We start from the raw sequence: 24,884 nt of genomic DNA, 5'->3' as shown, positions 1-24,884 counted from the left end.
AGTAAAATCCAAATTATTCCTAAAGAATTTTATTTCTGTTCTAAACAAATTTTTAATATTTTGGAAATTCTCTAGACAAATTATTCCTTCATAAAAAAAAAAATTATTATTTGTTTAATGCACATATGACGAATAATTTTTGAAGACAAAATAATAAATATTTATTAGAAATGAAATAATAGACTAATTTGAGTTATTAACTAAAAATAAAAAATAAAAGAGAAAACAACTATGTGGAATATGGAGGACCAAAATCAATAATTTCATGCAGGTATACATAAGTCAATTTTCTCTTCACCCTTTTTTCCTTTCACTATACTAATTACTAAGAGCATATCTCAAACATTGTACATCAACTCTGCCAATAAAAGAATGTAGTACAATATTTTCACACACAGCCACAATTTCTAAGGTATACAAAATTCATTGTACAATATGATCAGAATGGTCATCAATCATTTTCAGCTGCTTCTGCTTTATTTTCATTCCTCCACCTTATTTCTTTACCAAGTAATTTGTTTCTCCTTTGTGCTTCTACCAACCTCTGATAATTATTATTATTGAGCCTTTTTGTTCTCTTAATTTAAGTATTCCAGAACAGACTGTCCAACAGAAAAGATATAAAATAAAATAAAATTAGCAAGAAGACTTGAAATATTCAAATACATACATTACAACAGAAAATTAAGTTTCCCCTTGAAATTATATAGAAGCTCAGTATCAATTTTCAGGAAAAAACTTGTAAAACAAATGTACTTACCATGTTAAGCAGCCGTATCGCGGCCGGCCGGGTAAATTTCCTCGCGAAAAGGAAGCAAGTGGATGGTTTAGCTTTGCTGCTGCACCATTCTCTTCGGTATTCAGTCTCATAATAAATATTATCTATTTCCTGCAAAAATAAAAAATATAAAAATATATATAACTTATACATATTTTCTTTCATCAAAGTTTAAGATACCTGCACTTTTCCTTCTCATTATTCAGCAAATTCCTTCTGGCTAGCTCAAACATTGTAATTTTACTGCATATTCAACTTGATTTCATAACCAACTATCGGTTCTTCTAGGAAATGTTCTATCTTTTGCTGATCTGAACTAATGATGCAATAATAAAAGCAATTTCTCTCTAGAGATACCAGCTTCATTAGTTGGATAATATGAATTACAAGATTAAGATGTCATCTATCTTTAAGTCATCGATTTCCTTGCAGAAGAAGGCGAACCGAGTTTCTAGTGTAGCTTCGGAGTATGCTTATATAACATGGTAGGCGAGTCGCTTAAGCCTTTGATTCTATTTAGAGCCTCCATTTTAACTTTCCTAATATTATCATGCCTAGTATATAAGCTTGTTTTGGAAGAAAGAAAGTAGTCCTAGAATAAGAAATTTAAAGTTTACTGGTTTTAAAAAAAGAAGTGATTTTGCATTTGCAGCATAGTGAAGGTCAAACCTTTATAAATTTTACAAGCATGGGTGTAGCATCCGAGAACTTGTAAGTCACCGGATGCCATCCTCGGCGTTCACGTTCCCTGGAGCTCGAAAGATCCCAGGAAGTATGTGTCAGTGATCTCCTTGTCAATTCTCCTTCTAGGTCTTTTTGCTGAACACAAACAAAATCTGAGTTAAAACTAACATAGTGAACATATTCAAGTATTTGTAAATTTAAAAGTGGATGTGACAAAAACCAGCTTCAATTCTCGTCAGCCGAAGAGTTTGAAGGAGGAAAAAGAAAAAGACAAAAGGATCCTTACAGCCAATAATGTCTGGACATAGTGTTCATCTGGTATGCAGTTATGCAACTTTGATGTGTCAGCAGGCTGCATGAAGAAGATAATTTTCATTAAATATTATCACTTTGTCAATTATCACCTCATTTTGCAATAAAATATTAAATTAATTCTAATATAGAACAAGAAAGAGAGAACACTAAGTAATTTTAGCAAGGCAATAAAGCACTTACAATGTGTTGTTCCCTCCAAAATTCTGGTAGTGGCTTTTTCTGCATTATTGAATCCACAGGTCAGAGAAATGCATTTGATTGGCTTAAGAAAATTACCTTAAAGTTACACCCTGGATCCTGTATCTATCAGTCACACTTAACATAGAAAGAAAAAACTTCCGAAAACTTCCATCGGCAAATTAGGCCATGACCTCATTGATTTACAACTTACATCTTGTAGAAGAATTTCGGGGTGAGATAAGAAATATGTTTAGGTGATACTCGCGACAACACGCACGTCAAAGACCATGAACCTTGTAATGAGTTACCTTGCAGTACTGTTGAAACATTGGCAAGACCGTTTCATCATCCACTACAATCCTAGCATGCTTTCTTGTCAGAACAACCCACTGCAAGAGAATACATCATGTCAAGTATTTTAGGTGTCTAAATGAACTTTCATACTAAACTCGGCACTGTAATAGACCTTTACCTGAGATCCTTTCCTCCAGTTATGAACTGGGATAACAGGATGCATTTTTGGATTGTAACGGCCTTCTTTTGTGTCGGCAAAGCTGCTCACATTTAGATACATGTAAATAACAGAATAATATAAGATCAAGCTACTAATTTAGACCAATTAAGAATGATAATCTAGAAAAAATCAATTGATAGTAGTGTTGGTGGATACATTCTTTTCTGGAAAGTAGACACACTGTGCAACAGCATAAGTACATTCCTCACCTGTCGACAAAACTAGTTGATGTTGACATGATGTAATCATAAGTGTAGCTGAAGTTGTACAAAGGTATACAGCTGAAAAAAGATCAATCAACTGAAATATAGTGAGGCTAGGCTCAAGAATTGAATAAAATCAGAATCTTTTCTTTCTATCAAATAATTAAGCAAACCGAAGTACAATGAAAAAAGGTGGTCATGCTTTGAAAACTGTATTAGAATTACAAGCTTATATCTGTTAACAAAATTAAACCCTCACCTATCTGAGAGAAAAACAAAACGGTCATTTAGAGGATCATCAAGTGCATGTCTAAGCAAAATGCGCTCGGCCTCTATCATGCTTGCTTCTCCCCAGTCTACCTGGAAATAGATTCACATGAACTAAATTATGATGAAGATGAAAGATATAACAAGCATTGATTATAAGAATTGAATAATATAACTCAGAACAGAATGATTCAAAGTTCACTTTTAGACATAAAAGCAAAAGATAGCCTAGAAGTTTCATAATGAAATCGGAAGAACAGGAGGTATTTAGAATTCAACTTTGAGCCAGCATGGAAGGCATATTTCCTAAAACTTAAAACTTATAAAAGATGCACTTGCACTGAATTGCATTTACATAAAACAGGTAACGACGTTTGAAATCGAGCAGTCTAAGTTTAACTGCTTAAAATAAAGAGAACTGTTAAGGAGAGAATAGCAACCTGTGTGCTATCATTGACTTGACGATTCAAAAAATATGTAGATCTAGTTGTTGCCTGGTTGAACAGAAACCCCGGCCTCGAGTGGACAAAAATAGAGAATTTGCTATCACCCCCCTGAAGAAACAATGAAACAGTTTCTTTAGGTATTATTCACACCCTAAATAAGCATCCTCTCAAATGCAAATAATTAACTAGTATGTTCATCATTTGAGACTTTTTGAAGCATAAATAACAACACTTATACATGAATATGACTTTCCAAATAAATCACTTTTCTTGCTCAATTTAATGTCATAGAGAATGGAGTCATTGTCTATTTTTGGTGTTAACAGTACCACACGTTTATAATATTGGCCGATTTCTAGAGAAAAAAGCTCTATTTTATAGTACCGTGTCATACCAAGTAGACATGTTACACTACCATCAGTCAACAATTTTATTGTTTATCGCCGGAGCATACATGGTAATGCAAACTCGCTTGAAACCAGCAAATTTCGGAGTACATGATTGCTAAATGACACAAATAATGATTGCCAAAGACACATTATTGGTAATCCAAATTTCCAAAACAACCACATTACCTTCCAAGAGCTAATCTACATTAATACATTCCCTCAACACCCCACACGCACGTGTGAGAGGTGTCTATCTAGATTACCATTGAATCATTGATCTTCCAAACATTCCATTGCATTATAACATTACCGGTAATTTAAAATGTGGTGATCTAGATTACCAGTAATCTTATTAAGCAATCTAAGAAACGCCTATAAAGATTAGACTAAGCTATAATTAACCATTGAAAGTTTAGACTAACTCCAAACTCGGCCTGCATTTACATAGCCAGTCGCAATCCCAGAAAAAACGAGGAGGGTTGTTAGGCCTGCAATAGCCAATGTAAAACTATATTGCATCCGAATGCATGGCGACGGCGCAATGACGCCTTTGGATCCATATAAGGTTATGTTAGGCTTGCGACTGCTGATGTAAAACTTCGTCGTATCCCAATGCATGGGCACGATGCAATGATGTCTATCCATGTAGCTGACCCACCTAGTGGGAAAAAGGTTTTGTCAAGTAACTCTATTAAGTAATCAAGTTGGGTTAGTCTAGTGGTTAGCTCACTAGTTCCCTTAACCAAGTGTGGGGAATTCGAATCCCGTCTTGTGCATGCAGCAACCCACTCCGATCCGTGATGGATTAGTCAATGACCTGCTGGACTGGGGGATACCGTGGAAAACCAAAAATAAAAGTAATATTATTAAGTAAGTAGTTTAGACTAAGCTCCAATTGATGCACCCTCTCCTAGTCTTCTATTAATTTACACAGTCCACACACAAAAACACATAAAGACATAGACATAAACAATAACTATACATTCAACACAAATAAAAAATAGAAAAAAGAGACTGTACCCGAAAGAATGCATCCCAAACCATCTCCAAAGGAAGCCTATTTCGTGCAATAAAGAGAAATGCAATCTTGGGGCTCTGAACATGAGGCTGAGAAACAAGGAATTGATGGTGATTCAATGGAACCAACCCAACAACATGAGTGTACCACCTTGTCTGCATAAACAACAACCCTCCAAAAAATATTCCCACAAACATCAAAGTCAAAACCTTCCTCTTCCATCTGTGCTGAGGTTTCTGCTGAACCACCTTCTTCTTCATATTCTAGCCTTTAACAATAACAACACTCCCTTTTTCCCCTTCTTCTTCCTCACTAAAACTGACCCACCATTTCCAACCAGTTCAGAAGTTAAATCAAACCATAAAAAACGAAACTTTTTGCCTCAAATCAATGAACCAAGTAGGAATCTATCTGGAACTGAAGATCCAACCAGATCCATGGCAAAACCAACATTCACAAATCCCCCCAAAATTTCCCTACCCCGGAAAGCAATACAAGTTCACAAAGAAGGGTTCAAGATTCTCGTGAGGTGTTAGAAAAAAGCATGTGAAGTGTGTTTGTGAAGTGAAGTGAAGTACTTTGGTTTCTAAGTTTTGGGAATGAAAATGTGTGATGCTTGTCCTTCGCCTATATCTCAGTTGAGGTGTCGTAAAGTTGCAAGTTCTGTTCTTTTTGTGTTTGCGTGAGAATCGGGGGAACTAAAACAATTAAACAAGTACTATGATTGAGATTTCCCATTTCAGATTCATTTGCTCAGGTTTGAGCTGTTTCAGAAAAAAATATTTTTTTTCCCTGCAATCATATAAACATAAAAGTTATAGCTGGTTACTTCCAAATGATACTTTAAATAGAGAGATAATGTAATATGTTTGATTAAATATGTTTATCTGAATTATTACGATATCATTTTCATATAAAAAAGTTTTATTAAAAGTAGTTACCAAAATTATAAAATATTTCTTGTCTTTGAGAATATGTATAATAAAACTTTAGTCATATATACTTTGGTGAATATAGTAAGAAGTTAAATTCCTAGCCAATTAGTAATAGCTTAAATGGCATAGTCTCTCCATACTCAATTAAGAGGTTGCAGGTTCGAGTCTCATATCTTTTGGTAAAAAAAAAAAAAAAAAGTTAAATTCCTATACAAGCTTTCAAAAATAGAAGTTTCTAACTTTCTATACAAACTTCAACTAAATTAAAGTGAATTAGTCTGATATGATAATTTATATATTAATAGCTAATTCAAAATTAAAATAAACATAAATGTTTTTCCTTATAGTTAGGAAGCAATTTTCTTGTGTGTTAAATTTACATATGGCTAGGTTGTAATAGCAATTAAGGTGGATTTTGTGGGTGGTGGATAAGTTGACCCATTAGAAGTGGATGTTAGAAAAGGGAATAACACCTAATGGAGGTTGTTTCTAACCAACTAATAAAAACAATGAAAAGCAATTTGTTGGGACACGTTTGATCAAAATACAATGCCTACCCACATGATATGATTTGTGCCTATCATGAAAATTAAGAATAGAGTATTGGCACATGCAATTATTCATAAAATAGTCACTATAATTCTCAAGTTCTTTTATCTATACTAATTATTTTATATCCCATAGATTTGACGAATAAGAAAGTTTTAAGATGACTGAATTTGAAGGAGTAGGCTAAATCAGAAATTTGTCAAGGGTTTTGTTAAAGAAGGATGAAGACAATGTTGGAACTTGGTTTGAAATAAACAACCCATAACTCCCATGATATTTTTTTCTTTTTTTTTTCCAAAATGCACTTAAAACACTCCCACTCTTATGAAAACAATGTAATATAACATGGAGCATATGATATTAGCCATATATAATAGGTGCAATATTTTCACTAAATAATATGTGAGTTAGGTCAATAATATTTTATTATTATTTGATCTAAACTTCTATCTATAAATAGGTGTTATAGATAGTGATTTCATCACAACAAGCTCACTATAACAAATATAAAAGAACTAATTATTAGCCACATTATCCACATATATAACTTTGTTAGTTTTTGTATCTAGTTCTTGTGTCTAGTTTTTATATAATACAAGATTTTTATTCTCATAAATTATTAAGTATTATATTACAAGAATATTATCAATTTACAACTCTCTTATTTTTATATATAAATTTCTATCTTTATTTATTTATTTTTATCATATTTTCACAACACCCACAATTGTTTTAAAAGAGTCTTATTAACAAGTATTTTTAAAATATTTGTTAGGAATATTAAATTTTTTTATAGATAAAAGAATTATTTAAAAATTTAAAACTCCTATTTTTTTCTAACTTTTTCTGTACTACTATATATTAATCTTTTAAAAAATGTTAGTTGTAATTTAATCTTTAATAAATTTTAATTTTAACTACTTCTTATGTTAGCAGACAAATCAATTTCTAAGTTAAATTCTTTTGTTAGAGGTTAGCAAAACGTGCTTACATAAAGGGACTAATCTAAAAGGTTTAAATGTCTTTAGGAATTTTATATATTCAAAATAGTAATGAGAATTAATTTAGTTAAATTTATTAGTCTTTAACAAGAAAATATGAGATTTGCCAATGAGTAATAGCTCAAATGGTATAGTCTCTCCATACTCATTTAAGAGGTTGCGGGTTCGAGTCTTCTATTTTTGGTAAAAAAAAAATGAGATTTATTGATTAACTTGTTTAATAAAATGAAATTTTGATTTTTTTATAATTAAAATTTGCTAAAGAGTAAAATATTTGACTAAAAAATTTTTGAAAATTAATTTGAAGTATTAGTTGAAGTTTTTATTTTTTTATTCTTAATAAACCCAAAATTAGCGAAAAAAGAAGGAGAGAGGGGATATTATTAGAGGATTAAACTTTTCTAAAGCCAAAAAATTGATAAAATAAAAAAATGAATATCTAATTAGTATTAAATTAAAATAATAAAATTCATAAATAATAAACATTATTTTTTTTTTGTTAAAATAAAAATTATTAATTTTATTACTATATTACTTTACTAAGATAGTGAGTTTTTTTTTTTTTCATTATTATAGGGTTTGCAAATTCTTGGAATGGGTTGATTGATATTTGATAGTATTATTAATGAGGCTATCCCCAAACTAAAAAAGGAAGCAACTTTTTGGTCCTTTGGTGTGCCCATGAAATCTCTTTCACTTCCTTCCCTTCCCTTCACAAGGTACTGCCTCCATTCTCCCTTTCAGTTTCTTCCTTTTTTTTCTTTTTTGTTTTTTTGTTTTCCTTTTTTTGGACAAGAACTTTTTTTTATTCTCTTACTTTGGTTGGTTCTTGTTATTGTTACGGACTTTCTGCAAGTGAAAGAGGAACAAACACGAGATGGGTATCCTTCAAAACCTCAAATTTGTCAGCAAAGACTCCAACTTTAAGCAGAGTACTGTGTCTGAGAGCTAAAAGCTATGTTGGGGTTGGTGATGGTGATGCAGTCATAATTGTGGATCATGGGTCGCGTCGCAAAGAGTCCAATCTCTTACTTAGTAAGCTCGGTTCTTTATTTTGATGTTATCACTCCTACTACCCCTTTTATTGTACTTTGGGAATACTATAATTTGAGGTATAAAATTAGTTTTGGTTTTTGATGTCAGATGAATTTGTGGAGATGTTTAAACATAAAACTGGGTACGAGATTGTGGAGCCTGCTCATATGGTAATTTACTAATTTTCTGTAATCTTTTTGTTTTTAATTTTATTCGTAAAAATTGGCCAAGTAGAGAAAAACATAGAATTAGAGAAATGTTAGCTGATAAAGTTTTTCGAATCTTGCAAGCATGATATGTAGTATGCATCATCTTAGGACTGTTAGCATTTTACTTAGGTTGTTTGTTTGTCATGGGCAATGACATTGTCTTTTCTCTTCATGAGGGGTAAAAGAGATTAAGCTTGTTTCATAGTGTGAACAATTTTCTTCATGGTGCATAAATCAACATCTTTTTTCTTTTCCTTTTCATTTTATGACAATATTATAATTTGGATTTCTGGGGGAATTCCTAATGTTTCATAATATATACACATTTTTAGGAATTAGCAGAACCATCAATTAGAGATGCCTTTCAATCTTGTGTCGAACAAGGTGCACAACGTGTCGTTATCAGCCCCTTTTTCCTCTCTCCCGGAAGGCACTGGAATCAGGTAGACCTTTGTAAAACTGTTATCTGTCCTATCTTTCTGTAAACAAAAGTGCTATGCGCACACCAAAAATCAGCCACCAAATCAGTCACTATGTATTTGTGTATAAATGAATACATATGTTGTTTAACTCATTTTCAATAGGTATTTTATATTTTAACATGTATTTTATGCCATTGGCTGATTTTGTGGCTGATTTTTGGTGTACATGTAGCGTGGTTCTTCTATAAATTGTTGTTGTGATTCCTCAACTTGATGAAGATTGAAGATTTCAGTAAGTGGCAAAATTCTTAAAACTCCTCATTGTATTATGTAGGACATTCCTTCGTTAAGTTCCGAGGCCGCAAAGGAGCATCCTGGCGTGTCATACATTGTAACCGCACCCCTTGGACTGCATGAGCTACTTGTGGTATGAACTCTTGTACATTTCACAATGTCATGTTTGCTGTCCCGAGTTGAGTTTTACAAATCACTCAGGAAAATGTTTTGTTTCCTCGGGTTTCAAGTTTAATAGCATTTTTATATCATGGCAAACAAAGCAATTCTGATTTAATTAGAATTCCTAAAAATATCATGTGGCAAGATGATTAAAAAGGTTTTATTTCAAATTGCCTTTTCATGAATCAATTGGAGTTGTTTAATGGATGAAATTTCTCTCATGCTTGATTAGTTAGGGAATATTATGCTTGGTTGGACTTTCTTAATGGATGAACCATGATCATAGACATTGTATCAGATTCAAAATTAAATAATTATATGTCAATTATCCTGCTTTTACCAAGCATAGGCAATTGATTCTGGCAAGGGTTCATATCGTCTTGTCACGCAAAACCTTTTGCATTGTCCTCTTCTGTTTTTTTTTTGTTTCCCACAGTATCCCCCAAACCCGGCTCCATTTGAAGGTTTGCCGCTGAACAATGGGTTGTTGCATACACAAAACGGGATTTGAACCCCCAACACTTGTTTATGCGGATTAGTGAGCTAACCACTGAACCAACCCAACTTGGTTTTCTACTATATCTATTTATAGTAAATCAATTACTAATAAAACTATCCTAATTGGGCCTTGGGCCTATTTTTTACTCCTTACACCGGTCTGAATCAAGCAATTATTATTTTGATGTGAAAGTGGAAGGAGTACTATGAAAAATAAATACCAAGCAATGAATCTATGTTGCATTATAACTGTCATATTGAACTTGAACAATCTTGTGGCACAGGATGTTGTGAATGATAGGATCAAGCATTGCTTGAAGCACATATCCGGAGATGCCGATGAGTGTTCTGTTTGTGCTGGGACTGGAAAATGCAGGCTTTATAATTCATGAAACAAAGTTGAAAGTCAAGGGAATTTCATTAACTGAGTTGCAATTCACCAAACTATTCTGAAGCCATGAGTTCAAGGGAGCACATGTAGATGTTGTCAATGGTCTGTTTCAGAAGAATCAAGATGGTTTCATGATCATGGTTCAATATGATACCTTGAAAGTGATTTGCTCAATGAGTGACAAGCATATTCTTCTCTTATATCATGATGATTCCCAAAGATTAAAGTTCAGTTTGTTCAATGAAAAATAATTGCAAGGGCATTAAATACGAAACTATTGTTTGCATATGCAAAGTTGTTAGTTGTAACTTGTAAGTTGTAACATTGTTTGAATCCATGTCTAAGTTGTAACATTATGAATAATAATCTATCGATCTATTTATAAATTTTATATCATATAAAAGTTGATGCAAGCTTATTATAGAATGAGTTTATGTTCTATTACTTTTTGTAATTGTATCATATCAGCATTTTGGCATAGATGACATTATATATATAAAATGATGTAAGCCTTTAATCAAGCTAATTAATTAAATTTGATACTTATTGTTACTTCATTGAATTAAAAAATAATAGTTAAATATAATTAATATCTATATTAGACACCAACAAAAGTAAAGACACCAACATTAACATCTATATTGAAATTATAATAATAATAATTTTCAGTTATAAATACTAAAAAATGTACATTATTTAATATATTTAAACACTCTTATTATTATTATTATTATTATTATTATTATTATTATTATTATTATTATTTCATCTCATTTATTCTCTATTTCTCTCAAATGAATCGTAAAAGTTAAAGACAATATATTTTGTGCTAACTTATTAATTTAAAATAATTTACAATTAAATGATTATAAAGGAGAAGATTTCACCTTTCAAAAATTAACTTAAAGCAAGTAGTATGCAATTTTAACTCAAATGGCAATCAATCTAAATCTTATATTCTAGTGATGTGTTATTAGTTATTACCAAATATAATCATAAACAGAGTGGGAGAAGCTTTTTGCTATTTATTTTACTTACAAAACCATGCAAATAGTAACATAGAAGAAAAGCTATTCTAAATTGGAACTAAGTAAAAAATAAATAAAAAATACTAATTGTTAAATTCAATTCAAGAATTTCTAATAATAATAACTAATAGTTAAAAAATAAAATCATTATTAACACACTACTTCTACAATCTTGAACGCAATTGTGGTTCGTTACTATTAGGGTTAAATACGATTTTGGTCTTTAAAATATAAATCGAAAATTTTTTTCTCCTCAACTTATTTTATACAAAATGGTGGTTTAATTTGGTTTTAAAATCGTCCATAAACTTTAACTTGATTTTAAATTTTTGGCGACGGAAGTCGAGACAAAAGTAAATTGTAGACAGCTTCTTCTTCTTCTTTTTTCCTTTCTCCTCCTTCTTCCTCCATTCCTCCTTCGCAGGAGTAAAAACATTCTCATTCTCTTATTTTTTCTTTTTTTTTATTTATAAATTTTTCTTGTTATGGATAATTTGGTCCAAAATTTTAAAATTTAAGTAAAAAGAACGATTTTAAAACTTGTTTTTAGACCTTAGAAACGATTTTGTATATAAAAAAAGATTGAAGACGAAAAAAATTTTTGACTTATACTTTAGAAATCATAATTGTACCTAACTCTTACAATTACTTGACATTTATATTTTAAATTCTCTTATTGTAAAATTATATTATCTATCATATAAATATAGACTAATTTTTTATATGAAAAAATATTGGTATTTTTTGTTAGAAATACGATTATTTAGTATAATTATAGTGGGTGAAGTGTCAAGTTGCAGCAATACCCTTTCTGGGTGTTGTATTAGCATTCTCTGCACATTCAAACAATACTATAATACACTTTAAATATCAATATTCAATTAAAACACTATCTCTATTTTGTATTTTCATATTAAAAATAATTTCCAACAAGTATACAACTAGACTAACAAAATAAATAAAGACAAATGCTTAAAAAAAAAAAAGTGTTTTTTCAGGAAGTGGGTGGCAGCTGCATGCTCTTTCCTCACATCCTAACATGAATATGGTGCTCCTCTGATTGATGCAAAGTACAAAGAGGAACAAGGAATTGAAAAAGGAAGAAACTTTGATTGGATTGAGATGATGGGTCATGTTTCAAAGTTTGTTCAAATATTCAGACTCTCTCCAATCTCTCGTTTCAACCAACACTTGTTCTTCACTACCACTACCAGTTAGTTACTCCACCCTCCTCCTTAACTCATCTTCTTATTGACCCATGATTAAATTTCTCAACTTTAATCCCTTTTCGTGTCTTCTATTATCATTGGATTCAGGTTACAAGTTCAGCAAATTGAAATTGGATATTGTGAAAACACAATTGGCGCTAAAACTGAAGAACAGCCTTCAACAACAACCAGGGAAACCCTTTTTTCATTCCCATGGCTTCAATCTCAATGTCCCAGCTAACTTCCTGCGTAAAAATAATCGCTTTTCTGGTAACAATAACTATCTAGTTCTGTTTTTCTTTTTCTCTTTAATATATTATTATTGTAAATTTTTCAATCAACTATATTCTCAGTGTGTGGTTTAGTGGAAGTTGGTATTCTCAACTAAAGATATATTTCAGTATGAAATAAGCAACATCAAAATTTGTGTTAATATTATTCAGATAACATTACAAAACTTTGATTTTGATGCACTGAAGCAATGCTTGTTGATTGCAATGGTTTGACACTTGTTTCTTTAAGGGTATGTTTGAGAGTTGGAGTTTTTGAGGGGAATATGGAAGGAAAGGATTTGAAGAGTAAAAAGAACTTCTGCTTACCCTTCAAGGCTTTTTCCTTCCATACCTTTTCTTCTCCTGCAAAATCAAAACTAACAAACACCCAATAAGATATCAAGTTCGAGTATTGGCAAATGGCAGAAACTGGTAAGGAGAGACTGATACCCTTAAAGTGAGCCGACAGGCTCAAGCTAGATTAGTTGTGCTTACATATTAACTTTGGATAGTAGTAGTTATACACTTATACTACAGAGAGAAAAAGCATTGATGCATTGCAGAAATAAATATTTTACATTATGGTCTAATATCATAAATTAAATCCATGTTAGCATACTAAACTTGAAGCAACTTGTGTTAATTGGCTTGTACCTAGTATGGAATCTTGTCACATTAAGCTGAAATTAGGTTCATGATGGTGATCATACTCATTTGACAAGTTTTCTTCACGTCTTGAGATGCATCATCTGGTTATGATTGACTATGATGATTATCTGTGTATCTTATTTGTGGGTTGTGGCAATGTGGCGTGGTTCTAGAATCGCCAATTAACTAGTTTTAATCTTTTTATATCAAATTTGAAGTTATACGCAAAAGGAAAATGTACTAAACATGCCCTTCCATTATCTGTGAGTGGTATAAAATGTAATATGAGGTTGATGATGCATATTTCAGGCAGTTACTTGAGCATTGGAAGCATATTAGGAGTGTCAATTGCATCAGCATCAGTTATAGCTCATGCCATGGATGGTGAGCCAGATATCTCATCTCATTGGTATTAATGCACTTTTAACTTTTCTATATTTCTTCATATTCTCCCTCCCTATCTCATTTTCTCATGTTTTTCTTTCAATAACTTGAGTTTTCTTGTTTGTTTAAAGCTGGGGATGCTTTGGTGGATGATCCTTCTGATAACTCACAGGATGTTTCTGAGGAGGAAGAAATTGTGCACCACTTTTTGAAATTCACTAGGAAATTCTGGCTTCCTGTTCTTTTCTTTCTTACAGTGTTGACGAACTTGGATGATCCGATTATGATCTTGTTTGTCAAAGTTACCTTGTTTCTCCTAAGCACCAAGCCCAATCCTTTCTCTGTCTATATTTTTGTTGATCAGGTCAGATCATGTATTAATATCTGATGGATTTTTTGTTATTTTCATATTTTAATCATCGCAAGATCTTTCATAGGTCTAGAACATTTTTTATGAGACGAAAACATATATATTGAATTGTGGTCTTATTCTTAACCTAAAGGCTCTTTTATTTTGAATAAATATTTGATAGAAACAACGAAAAATGTTTATGTGATTATATATCTCTTGAAAATGTCCTTATATTGCAGCTGTGCGAACAATCCATGCGTCAAGATACTCGTTTTTTCAAGAAAAAGGTGCATGACATCCCTTATTAGCTTATTTTTTCGCATGCTAGTCAGCTATCTCATTTTTATCACTTGTACTCCACTGATACCTAACATCAATATATCATGATTGAATTCCTTTTCTCTTGTAATAGCACTTAATCATGATATTGAATTTCCATACATCAATATATCATCAATATGTTGCTTTTAATGTTTTGTTACTAGATCACCCAATCTTAACCAGTTCTTTTATTGCATCTCCCTATTTCCACATTGTTATTGACTCATGTTTTTATTTGTACTGTATTTTCCCCCTACAGATTTAGTTGGTGTAAAAATGAACATAATATATACGTATGTAATGATGAGTGCAACGATATTTGGAACTTGGATTTTAATTTGTATGCATTGTCAGTACAAGACAGTTTCTAACAAACATTTAATCATGTAGCTACATCGATGAAAATATTTGACTTTGCCATGTTGATAGAACAAATATCATATATTTTGACCGAGAATTTGCATGCGGATATGGATAAGGATGTCTTAGAATCTTGTTATTCTTTTGAGTAAAACCTTTGGTATCTTATGATCCTTTGATCTTGCAGCCGTATGCCAGCAAAGTTGAAGTTCATGACTATAAGCTTCTATGCCTGGCTGCTGTGGAAGTAAGAGATCAAAAGTTCACTTTGGTTGGAATTCTTGGTACTTGGTGGTCATTGCCTCATTTACCAACTTGGGAAGCAATTTCTTTAGTTAAGAATAGAGTTGGAAGCATCTTTGTGAAACCAACTGAGAACTATCACTATCATACTCAATTACCTGAATTGTGCTGATGTATTGGCATGTGTGTCCATCAAACATTGTTGTTTTAGATTTACTTTTGTTTGTTACTATCTTTTATTTTTTTACTCAGTTAGAAGATTAGATTATTATTCAATCTCTGTTTTTCTAGTTACCATCTGAATAATCCTCATATCTAGGATCATAATTATAAATATTTGATTTTAACATTATTATAACTTTTCCATTTTATGAACAAAGCATTTTTTTATTTAATGTATAATGCTGTATTCGCATGGTATGTTTTTAGAAAATTTTTGTATTTACATATTGTATTATATATTGTATATTGGTTAGGGTTTAGCTATTGATGTATGGAATTTGAAAGCCATTGAACCGTATGCTTGTTAAATTTTTAGATCTTTGCAACAGAAATAATAAAACAGAAAGTAGAGTTTATTGTTTTTACCATTTTTGTTTTCTCTTTACAAAATTCAAAAAACGGAAATCAGAAACCAAATCACATTTTCCATTTAGATGAGGATCAAATATTCATAAATGAACATGCAATCAATATAAGTACCAAAACCCTAGCAAGAATAACTCGTATACATTTATTTAGTCCTTCCCTCAACAAAAATTAAACAGATAGTAGTATAGATGATTAACAACTAAATGTTAGTCAATTACTAGACTCATACCACTGTCTTGCTATGAAACGGTGGTTATTTTGGTAATCTTGCATCAACCATCTCTAGACTGTGACTCATTTTCATCAGCATTTCATGCTTCATATGGTTAAATCTATGGACCACAATGTGAAATGTCTCCCAAAATTCATTGAATGAATTTTCAGCAGCTCAACAACAATTTAGTGTAGTCTCACTAAATGGTGTCGGTGGCATGAACTGACTGATGTCAATAGCACTCGTTATGATCCAGTTCTTTAATAAAATCACTGGTGACTAACCAGAAACCAGAATAACAATCACTTTTGCTTCCAGCGTGCTGCGAGTAGATCTCCGAAGTCATCATCTTAGCGGATCGCTCGAGAAAAGGAATGACCACTAGGAATTTAGTCTTCATCCACCATAGTCATTACTGGAATCCCCTTGCTAGAAAAGCTTGAGCATGCTACTCTGATCTCCTCACCTATCTTAAAGTTCCTTTTATCACTATTCTCCTACATGACAAAACAAGGAATACAAATTAATTGATAGTGCAAAACACATGGGTGGACTTCAGAAATGAAAAGGATTAAAAAATTCATCTGATAAATGGTCTACGATGAAATTAATGTGGATTTGCAAGTGTGTAAACTTCTGTATGAACGATCAGTTGAAAATTCCAGCTATAACCCATAGATAAAGTCCAACAAATGCATTGTTCTCAACCACTGAAAAAGGTAATATGATGTGCAATGATGGGCAAAGTGTATATAAGATGTTAATTACGTGTATATAAGATGTTAATTAAAGCTACACACAGAGAGAGAAAGGGGACATTGAGCATCTATGTCATTAAGGATATAAAGGCAACTCATACCTCAAATCGGTACATTCCTTTAAGTCCTCCACCCAAATCCAATACCAACCCGTGTGAACGAATTTGATGCACTTTGGAAGTAACTTTAGTTCCAATTTTCAGTTGTTTTGCAGTTACCGCTTCCTTATCTTCAGCTTCCTTCTCACACTCCTCCAAATGCGAACTAGACTTTTTCTGCTTCAGATTTTTTGACTTCTTAGCATTAGTACGTGGGAAGGGACCTGAATGCAAAGATGAAGCATCCATCACATCTTGAGATTGACGAGATTTTGACTTGTGAATTGGTTCTCTCCTTTTATTTTTGGGGGTATCCTCTGATGTCAGATTTGAGCTGGTAGACTTCTCATCCCCACACTCTTCAGCACTACGTATTAAAAATACTGGTACTTGGGAGGTAGCTGGCTTCGCCTCACCTAATTCATTTTTGCCTATCGGAAAATCAGAGGCAGAATTTTGTTGCTCTTCTGCTTTAGATTCATCCCCAACCGGTGCCCAAATTTTGGCTGTTTCTTTTGCAGATGCCACAGATACTTCACCTACATCATCAGTCTCTGATCCTCCGGGACGAGGCTTAACTGCCTTAAGGGATAATTTAATGTTACCACGAACATCTTGGCCTATGCACATCAAAGAAAGCTGCTGGCCAATAGAGACTATATCTGCAACTCGAGAAACCTGTGGAAATGGTAGAGTTATTAAAGACAAAGTATTATATGCAAAATTCTGTTCCTGTTGGTAGCAGAAACAACAATAATATGGCTCTTAAAGATAAGAAATTATGATAAGTTAAAATCATACATACCGGCTCATGTGACAACTCAGAAATGTGGAGAAGCCCTTGCTGGCCACCATTAAACTCCACAAAAGCTCCATATTCTTTTATAGAGGTGACAACACCTTTGTAGATTCCTCCAACTTCAATTTCACGGCCTACTATAAAATCAATCTGACAAACAAGAATGGTCATCAATACGACATCCATGAAGGAAGAAACAAGAGTGGATATTTCACCATTCATCATTAATAAATACATTATTTTTTTTATGGGATACATATAAGGATAAACTACACATGTCAAAATGATTTAGAAGATAAATCAATATTTCCTAAAACAGGAGAGAAACATTGTCTCCCTTGGGAATGCCATAATGCCATTACAGATGACAAGCATAGCTTTATAGAAAAATTAAGGCTAAACATGATAGAAGAACTACCTTCTCCAGTAATTTGTCCATTACAGCCTGATTTTTAGCAACTATTGTAAGCGTTCCATCGCCTACAGACATCCGTGCACCTGATTGTAATACATAATAGCATAGTCAATAAACATAACATATACAAATGTGTTCTGCTTCACAAAATATATATACAGCATACTAGAAACACAACATTTATAGGTAAACCAACAAGAGGACAGAATGTGGTAAACATCCAAGATGCTTCAAACTTAAAGTGACCTGTTTCCTCTTCCATTTTTCTCTTTAGAGCACCCATTGGCCCAATTAGGCGACGAATAGCATCATTGCTGTACTTTAAGGTGGCTGCATTAGCAAAGAAAAATTTCATACTTAGAAAGGGTGTTTTGCATGGTAGGAAAACCTATTCTAAAAAACACCAAAAGTGAAGAATAGGGTGGGCGAAAAGAGGTTAAAAGTCGAGACCTAATCGTGGCGTAGTACTGTCATCCTTGTTACGAGGTGCACTAATTTCCTGTTCCATGTGATCAAGAATTTGAAGGCGAGCTTTACGAGCAGGTTCTAAACATTCACATATGATATCTACAGGAATTCCAGCTGGTTTTATGTCCAACTGAATAGCAGTAACTCCTTTTCGAGTTCCAGCAATCTTGAAGTCCATGTCACCCAAGTGGTCTTCCAAGCCCTTAAAAATAAATTTTTTTAAATTTAATACTTGGTAAGAGAACAATCATCTATTATGTTGTTCAATATCAATATCACTATGAATATACACCTAAGAATCCTACAAATGGGGAACCTAATTAGGCAATGTCAACAACAAAATCATATCCCACTTGGGGAGGGGAGCGGTCGGCTTCATGGATCAAATGACGCAATTGCGCTCTATCAGGACTGCAGTGAGATCATTTATACATAAATCTCCCTTGGCCACCTCATAATTAGGCAATGCCGATACATGAAAAATATTAAAGACCTACTAATACCACAAAGAGTGTCTTTGGCTGTAAGAGGATCATTGATGGAAAATGTATTTTTTCATTAAGATTGCCTATGAATAAAAAAATAAATTTGAATATAAATCAAAATATTAAATGATTAAAAAATGTTGATAAAATTTTTTACATAAGTAGACTAGTAAAGTTCAAATTTTTAATTCAATAATACTCCAAACAAACATTGTAAAGAAATGCACTCAATACGTTGTGAAAAATACCAGAATATCAGTCAATATACGATAATCCGCTATTTCACCAGTGGATGGATCAACTTCACTGATAAGACCCACAGAAACACCAGCAACATGTTCACGTACTGGAATGCCAGCATCCATAAGAGCCATGCTACCTTCAAAGAAGAAAATATTCAGGAACAAGCATCTTTATTTTGTAAATGTCAACACAAATGCTGCTACTTAGGGTTAGAATGAGCACCTCCACATACTGTTGCCATTGATGTTGAACCATCTGAAGCCATGACTTCTGAGTTGACACGAACAGTATAGGGAAAATCATCTTCGGGAGGCAAAACAGCAAGAAGGGCTTTCTCAGCAAGAGTTCCTACAAAAATAAAACAGTAGAGAAACCAACCTCTAGTTAGGAACTTAAGTTTTGTATAAGACAATCTGTAATTACTTAGAACTCATCATCCTTTGGTTGTTGTAGTTTCTAGAATGAATAACTTGATCATATAACCATAGCTAAACATAAAACCAGGCATATCATGGAGAAGTCAATTAGTATAAAGCACACCATCGTTTCGCATAAATGATTGTTTTAGCACCCCTTTCATCTAAAATATGATGGATCAAGGTTGTGCTAAATAAAGCCAATTACAATAGTATTGATTTATATCTTATACCGGTACTTCCATCTCACATGAGTAGTGAACAAAAAATTCAAATTCAAATTCAAATTCAACATCAACTATCTAACTATAAGCCATTTGGTATTCAATATTTTCATTATCTAGTAAAGAACTAATTTTGACTTTTAACCCTTTTTCTTTTTCTTCTTATTTATTTATTTTAATTGTTTGTGTGCATAATTTACCATGCCCAACTTCACGCCTGTTCAGACCACCACGTTTACCAACTTCATTAATGCAATGAGGTGGAAAACTGTAGTGAAGCATGAATCGCTTTGTTGGAGGACCAACTAAAGAGTCCAATCTTTGAGCATCTGTAGGTGCTCCAAGTGTTACTGTACAGAGGACCTGTCCATGGCAACAATAAAATATACATTTCAGTTTGCAATTATCAAGCTTTTAGAAATCAATAACAGAATAAAACATAAAATAAAATCATAGAATAGACCTGTGTTTCTCCACGGTTAAAAAGTGAAGATCCATGCAATACGGAATAAATTCCAGCTTCACAACATAAAGGCCTAACTTCATCCAACCGTCTTCCATCAACTCTGAATCCTTCTGCAATAATTCTTTTACGGACAACCTACATTGTGAAAATATAAACACCAATCTTCAACAAATCCTAAAACAATATATGAGAGAGATATATAACTTACATCCGACAATTTTGGAATCTTATGTTATCCCTTAAAAAAGTTTCTGTATGGTGTGGATTATGTCTACCTATATTAAATTTTTTTTATAAAAAAATAAAATAAAAATGACAACAGCAATAACAAAAAAACTTTTTAGTGGAAACATCATATGTAATTCTGTCATGATCAAGTTAACCATCACCAATCATACACTAAGTAACTTTGTAGCTTGTAAGGTATTTTAAAAATTTCAAATAATAAGGCAGTGAGTTTCACCAAAGAGCAAACAAGTTTTTCCTTCTGTGTTTATTTTAAAATTTAGCACCAAAACCTCATGAAAGAAAATACTTATCTACTTAGGTATCTAGACACTTTAATAGATGATGACTTCGACAGATATTCCAATTCAAGAAGTATTGAAAGAAAGAAGAAGATAAATTTTTATCATCCCCAACCATGTCTAAGGTATATATGGCCAGAGGTTATTCAAATAATATGGTAAGATTTTCTCATTTTAAAACTGAATAATTAAGCAAGGAGTCAAGGATAATATATTTGTATATTGGGGAGAAAAATTAGAAGACTGTTCGCCCCCTAATTTCTAACTAATCACATGGCTGCATACCTTCTTCCTCACTGTGTCTACTGCCTTCGGCAAAACTTTTAAGCTCTCTTCATCACCTTCTTCCTCAAGCACCCTCTTTACATCTTGTGTAATACCATCCAATGCTTCTCCACGCTCAAACTGGAAGTAATTATTGGAAAAACCCACAAAAATTAATGAGAGAGTTCAATGTCTAGTTTACTATACTAATCACAAAAAGCACAAAGAAAGAAAAAAGGAGGTAGAAAAAGAACACCTTTCCATAACTAGGATCAGTAAAAACAGCTTCAATAGGCGCTGCTGCCATGCTGCTAACTTTCTCCATTGTTCTGTCAGACAACATAGAAAGTCTGTATTCTTTCTTAGATTTACCAGCTTTTGCAGCAAGCCTGATCTGAGGTTCAATATACTTAATTGCCTGAACAATTAGAGGAACATATCTCAATAACATCCCAATTATAGAGAGGAATAATAATAATAATAATAATAATAAAAATGGTTTTGACTTTTGAAGTCACCTCAGGATGAGCCAATCTTATCCCAGCTTCTAGATCTTTCTCAGAAATCTCACGGGCTTGTACATCGATCATCAAAGTTTTGTCCCTTGTACATGCATATATCAAATTAAGATCACTTACACTTAACTGCATCAAGAAAATAAGGAGCTATAAGAAAATAGGAAATGGTATTTCATTATTAAACAACCAGATTATTGTCATTAACATACCCACATAAAATAGAATTTCAATGTTAATTAGAAGGGAAAAAATGCTTAAAATCAAATTGAGGTGCAATTTGCAAAACCAACACATTTTCTGATACAAAAAGTATGCTAGATGGTCATTTTGAGTGAAATAGTAAGAATGGTAATATGCAAAACTCATCAAAGAAAGTAGATTGGCAGTTCAACTCAACTTCAAATATAAAAGAACAATAAAACACAATGGGTGGAGTAAGAGAAACTGCTTAACAAAACAAAGGATGCCCCCAACCCATTTTATATAAAACATTATATATTAATAGAGTTTAATTTTGACGCGCTAATAGTGTAAAGAGTTTTACATGGTTATTCAATTAGTTTCAAGCGTTTAGATGATTTTTTAAATAGTAGGTTTGAAAATTAGTTATTTTACTGATGTGACAACACATGATTAGTTGTTTGTGTAAAACTATTTCACACTGATAGCGCATAAAAATTAAATTCATATTCATATTAAATATATTAATATATAGAAATCTGATAACTAACGTAGTGAAAGAATTTTAAAATTACCTCATCCATAGTAGGATTTATAATGAATTGCCCACATATCCTCCCAATACGAATCATTCCTATGGGACCACCCCAAGGAATATCTGATAACATAAGAGCAGCAGATGTTGCATTAGCTGCTAGTACATCTGGATCTTGATTTCCATCAGAAGAAAGAACACTTGCCATAACCTAGAAGTCATGCATTTTTGTTACTAAAATAAAAAATAGAAAACATTTTGAATAAAGGATAACTTAACAATGGCCTCACCTGAACCTCATGGTAAAACCCAGGCGGGAATAATGGCCGAATTGGACGGTCAATGATCCGACCACACAATAGTTCACGTTCCTTTGGGGCACCTTCCCTACGCATATATGTTGTTGGAATCACACCTTGGGCAAACTGCTTTTCTTGGTAATCCACCTATTAACAACCGACACATTGGTCAATTTGATTCTTATTACAAAAAAAGGGAGTATAGATTCCTATTCCTGTACTTCAGCAAATTCTGATTGTCAGAGAAAAGAATTGGACATGAGTACATGTCACAATACATATGAGGCAACAGTTAGACAACTCCACAATTCTGAACTGCGGTGTACTATTATTCCTACTACATAACTATTTATTTCAGATGTCCTTAAATTGAGGAGTACTATTCCCATACCATCATTTCAATCCTGAAAATCAATCCATTCAAATTCACACACCCCATATTGATCCTAACACTTCCCTACCTATACTCTATCACGACCCTCTAATACATAAGTGAACTAAGAGCCAGGCCAAGAAAAGAAAAGTAACCTATTCTCTATGCTCCCAACCGAGGTACATTAATGAGCTTAGCTTATTGAGTTTCTAACGAAAAATCGAAGCAAGGAGTAGCTTCGGAAAAATGCTCAATTCACTTCCATCCCTATAAAATAAATGACAAAAAAAATACAAAGCTTTTTTTTTTTTTTTCATTTGATGAAAGAAGAAAGAAATGAGGGAACATACAGTGAGGGGCAAGAAATCGCGAACGGCGTCGCCCCTGGCGGAGCAGACGGTGGAGAGGACGTTGGTGCCGTCCAAGCCCAAAACGACGGCGCCGTTTGCGAAGCGTGCGACCTTGCCGCTCTCGAGAGTGATGAGGCGGGACCCTACTTCGAATTCCTCCTTGAAGGATTCCAGGACCTTGGTGGTTGTTGGCGGTGAGTCAGGGTCGGGTTGGGACTGGGTGGCGGAGCAGAGGGTGCGACGGAGGTGGAGGAAAGTGGGGAGAGTGCGGAGGAAGAGAGGGTTGGGCCTCGCCCTTGACCTCACTCTCAGCAGGGACGCCATTGATGCTGATGCAGTTACAGTGGTGAGGTTTTGGGGTTTATTTAGGGTTTAGGAGATTTTTTATTATTTTTATTTTTTTGGGTTATATTTTCATTTTTTTTTTTCACAACTTTTTTTTATAATAACTTACAAGCTATATTGCCTTTTGTAACCAAACCAAATAATAAATAAATAAAAGGGGAAATTCAATACACCTAGCTTTTGTTTAAATTGTGTTGGAACAATTTTAATAATATTTTATAAGGAAAAAAGGGTATTTGAAGCAAATTATAACATATGATAAACTAGTACATTTTGGGGGAAAAAAAACCCCAAAAAAAGAGAGAAAATTTGAGGTGACTAATTAGGACTTTGAGGAAATTTAAGCTAACTTTGGAAGATTTTTTTTTGGTGACTTAAAAGAAAAATAAACAAAAACTAAGAAAGAAAAAAAAAAAACAAGAAACTGCTTAAGAAAGGCAGTCCCGATACTACTTTCAAACTCCTTCCAAGGTAATGGAAGCTCCACTTGAGAAGAAATAGTCCTCATTGCAGTCTTTGCCATGATGTCTGCTACTGTATTTGCATCTCTCAAGATCAACCGAAGATCAGCACGCCATTTCCAAGACATGATATCTCGGATTTTTAACACCAAAGGATCAGTAAACCCAGAGCAATCTTGTAAATTATTTTTAAGTCATGTATGAAAATACTTTAAAAAAAAGAAATGAGTGACAAGATTAAAGAGGGCAAACAATATTGATACTTTTTTTCATTTTGAAACCTCCATTTTTCCTTACCATCTAAATTGAGGAAGGGTTAAGAGAATGACACATTTGCTTATCATTTTTCTCGTCATAGTAATTATTGAAACATCTAAATATAAACATAAACATAAAAATAAAAGTGACATGATTTATTAATTATTTTCTTTATATTTTCTTTAGAAAATAAAAATGTTGTTTTATATGAATCCTGTCCATTTTTAGTTTTTTATCCATCATAAAAGTCACAAACAAAAAGAAAAAATAGTCAAATTAATCTCCAAAAAATCACTTAATTTTTAAATTAATTTTTAAAATATTTTTTTAATTAAATTTGTCTTACAAATATTTACATTTTAGTCATGTCATAATTTTTGTGATTAACGATGTCAAAATTTATTGATATGACATATTAATTAAGTGACACCACAACACATATATAGTAATTTTAAATAATGACTAATATGATAAATTTATGAAATTAAATC

At 32.7% G+C, this 24,884-nt stretch overlaps 4 protein-coding genes across 5 annotated transcripts; 2 read left to right on the top strand and 2 right to left on the bottom strand.

The window, feature by feature from the left end:
- Positions 1–230: 230 nt before the first annotated feature.
- Positions 231–5,613, bottom strand: LOC112751406 (glycosyltransferase BC10). 2 transcript variants are annotated; one of them, XR_003813941.2, is made up of 12 exons: positions 4,797–5,613; positions 3,382–3,495; positions 2,934–3,034; positions 2,681–2,752; positions 2,430–2,511; positions 2,266–2,346; positions 1,958–1,996; positions 1,749–1,814; positions 1,448–1,597; positions 959–1,021; positions 761–889; positions 531–602 (listed from the first exon to the last, which is right to left on the bottom strand). XR_003813941.2 is itself a non-coding variant. In XM_025800538.3 (11 exons), the coding sequence occupies exons 1-11, from the start codon at positions 5,052–5,054 to the stop codon at positions 579–581; spliced, it is 1,116 nt and encodes a 371-aa protein (XP_025656323.1). In that variant the 5' UTR covers positions 5,055–5,613; the 3' UTR covers positions 231–578. The 2 variants fall into 2 exon arrangements, 1 of the variants encoding a protein (XP_025656323.1); XM_025800538.3 differs by lacking the exon at positions 959–1,021 and having other exon boundaries at positions 231–602.
- A 2,251-nt stretch (positions 5,614–7,864) lies between these two features.
- Positions 7,865–10,716, top strand: LOC112751407 (sirohydrochlorin ferrochelatase, chloroplastic). Its single transcript, XM_025800541.3, has 6 exons — positions 7,865–7,998; positions 8,136–8,314; positions 8,423–8,484; positions 8,856–8,966; positions 9,280–9,372; positions 10,184–10,716. The coding sequence occupies exons 1-6, from the start codon at positions 7,961–7,963 to the stop codon at positions 10,289–10,291; spliced, it is 591 nt and encodes a 196-aa protein (XP_025656326.1). The 5' UTR covers positions 7,865–7,960; the 3' UTR covers positions 10,292–10,716.
- A 1,545-nt stretch (positions 10,717–12,261) lies between these two features.
- LOC112751405 (uncharacterized) lies at positions 12,262–15,485 on the top strand. Its single transcript, XM_025800537.2, has 6 exons — positions 12,262–12,531; positions 12,635–12,796; positions 13,756–13,830; positions 13,962–14,194; positions 14,422–14,469; positions 15,051–15,485. Exons 1-6 carry the CDS (start codon positions 12,441–12,443, stop codon positions 15,276–15,278), a joined length of 837 nt encoding a protein of 278 aa, XP_025656322.1. The 5' UTR covers positions 12,262–12,440; the 3' UTR covers positions 15,279–15,485.
- Positions 15,486–15,733: 248 nt separating this feature from the next.
- Positions 15,734–23,768, bottom strand: LOC112751404 (polyribonucleotide nucleotidyltransferase 2, mitochondrial). Its single transcript, XM_025800536.3, has 16 exons — positions 23,330–23,768; positions 22,598–22,753; positions 22,348–22,518; positions 21,593–21,718; positions 21,331–21,492; positions 21,096–21,215; positions 20,281–20,418; positions 20,018–20,180; positions 19,400–19,525; positions 19,183–19,313; positions 18,432–18,651; positions 18,228–18,311; positions 17,985–18,064; positions 17,573–17,716; positions 16,771–17,445; positions 15,734–16,408 (listed from the first exon to the last, which is right to left on the bottom strand). The coding sequence occupies exons 1-16, from the start codon at positions 23,651–23,653 to the stop codon at positions 16,301–16,303; spliced, it is 2,928 nt and encodes a 975-aa protein (XP_025656321.1). The 5' UTR covers positions 23,654–23,768; the 3' UTR covers positions 15,734–16,300.
- Positions 23,769–24,884: the final 1,116 nt, after the last annotated feature.

This window comes from Arachis hypogaea, chromosome 15 (genome assembly GCF_003086295.3).
Source record: "Arachis hypogaea cultivar Tifrunner chromosome 15, arahy.Tifrunner.gnm2.J5K5, whole genome shotgun sequence".
NCBI lineage: Eukaryota > Viridiplantae > Streptophyta > Magnoliopsida > Fabales > Fabaceae > Arachis > Arachis hypogaea.
Note: the sequence above shows the minus strand (reverse complement) of the source record. Positions and strands in the feature narration are given on the sequence as shown.

What these genes read in the sequence shown, in the direction of transcription:
- LOC112751407 (XM_025800541.3), top strand. Translation starts at nt 7,961, where the DNA reads ATGAAATCTCTTTCACTTCCTTCCCTTCCCTTCACAAG. An exon ending in CCTTCCCTTCCCTTCACAAG is followed by an intron (nt 7,999 to 8,135) that starts GTACTGCCTCCA and finishes ACTTTCTGCAAG; the next exon opens with TGAAAGAGGAACAAACACGA. An exon ending in GACTGCATGAGCTACTTGTG is followed by an intron (nt 9,373 to 10,183) that starts GTATGAACTCTT and finishes CTTGTGGCACAG; the next exon opens with GATGTTGTGAATGATAGGAT.
- LOC112751404 (XM_025800536.3), bottom strand. Translation starts at nt 23,653, where the DNA reads ATGGCGTCCCTGCTGAGAGTGAGGTCAAGGGCGAGGCCCAACCCTCTC. An exon ending in TAAATCCTACTATGGATGAG is followed by an intron (nt 21,719 to 22,347) that starts GTAATTTTAAAA and finishes TTCTTGATGCAG; the next exon opens with TTAAGTGTAAGTGATCTTAA. An exon ending in AAAAATGGAAGAGGAAACAG is followed by an intron (nt 18,065 to 18,227) that starts GTCACTTTAAGT and finishes TATTACAATCAG; the next exon opens with GTGCACGGATGTCTGTAGGC.
- LOC112751406 (XM_025800538.3), bottom strand. Translation starts at nt 5,054, where the DNA reads ATGAAGAAGAAGGTGGTTCAGCAGAAACCTCAGCACAGATGGAAGAGG. An exon ending in TTTGTTTTTCTCTCAGATAG is followed by an intron (nt 2,753 to 2,933) that starts GTGAGGGTTTAA and finishes ATCTTTTTTCAG; the next exon opens with CTGTATACCTTTGTACAACT. An exon ending in TCAACTAGTTTTGTCGACAG is followed by an intron (nt 2,512 to 2,680) that starts GTGAGGAATGTA and finishes AAATGTGAGCAG; the next exon opens with CTTTGCCGACACAAAAGAAG.
- LOC112751405 (XM_025800537.2), top strand. Translation starts at nt 12,441, where the DNA reads ATGATGGGTCATGTTTCAAAGTTTGTTCAAATATTCAGACTCTCTCCA. An exon ending in TAAAAATAATCGCTTTTCTG is followed by an intron (nt 12,797 to 13,755) that starts GTAACAATAACT and finishes TGCATATTTCAG; the next exon opens with GCAGTTACTTGAGCATTGGA. An exon ending in TATAGCTCATGCCATGGATG is followed by an intron (nt 13,831 to 13,961) that starts GTGAGCCAGATA and finishes GTTTGTTTAAAG; the next exon opens with CTGGGGATGCTTTGGTGGAT.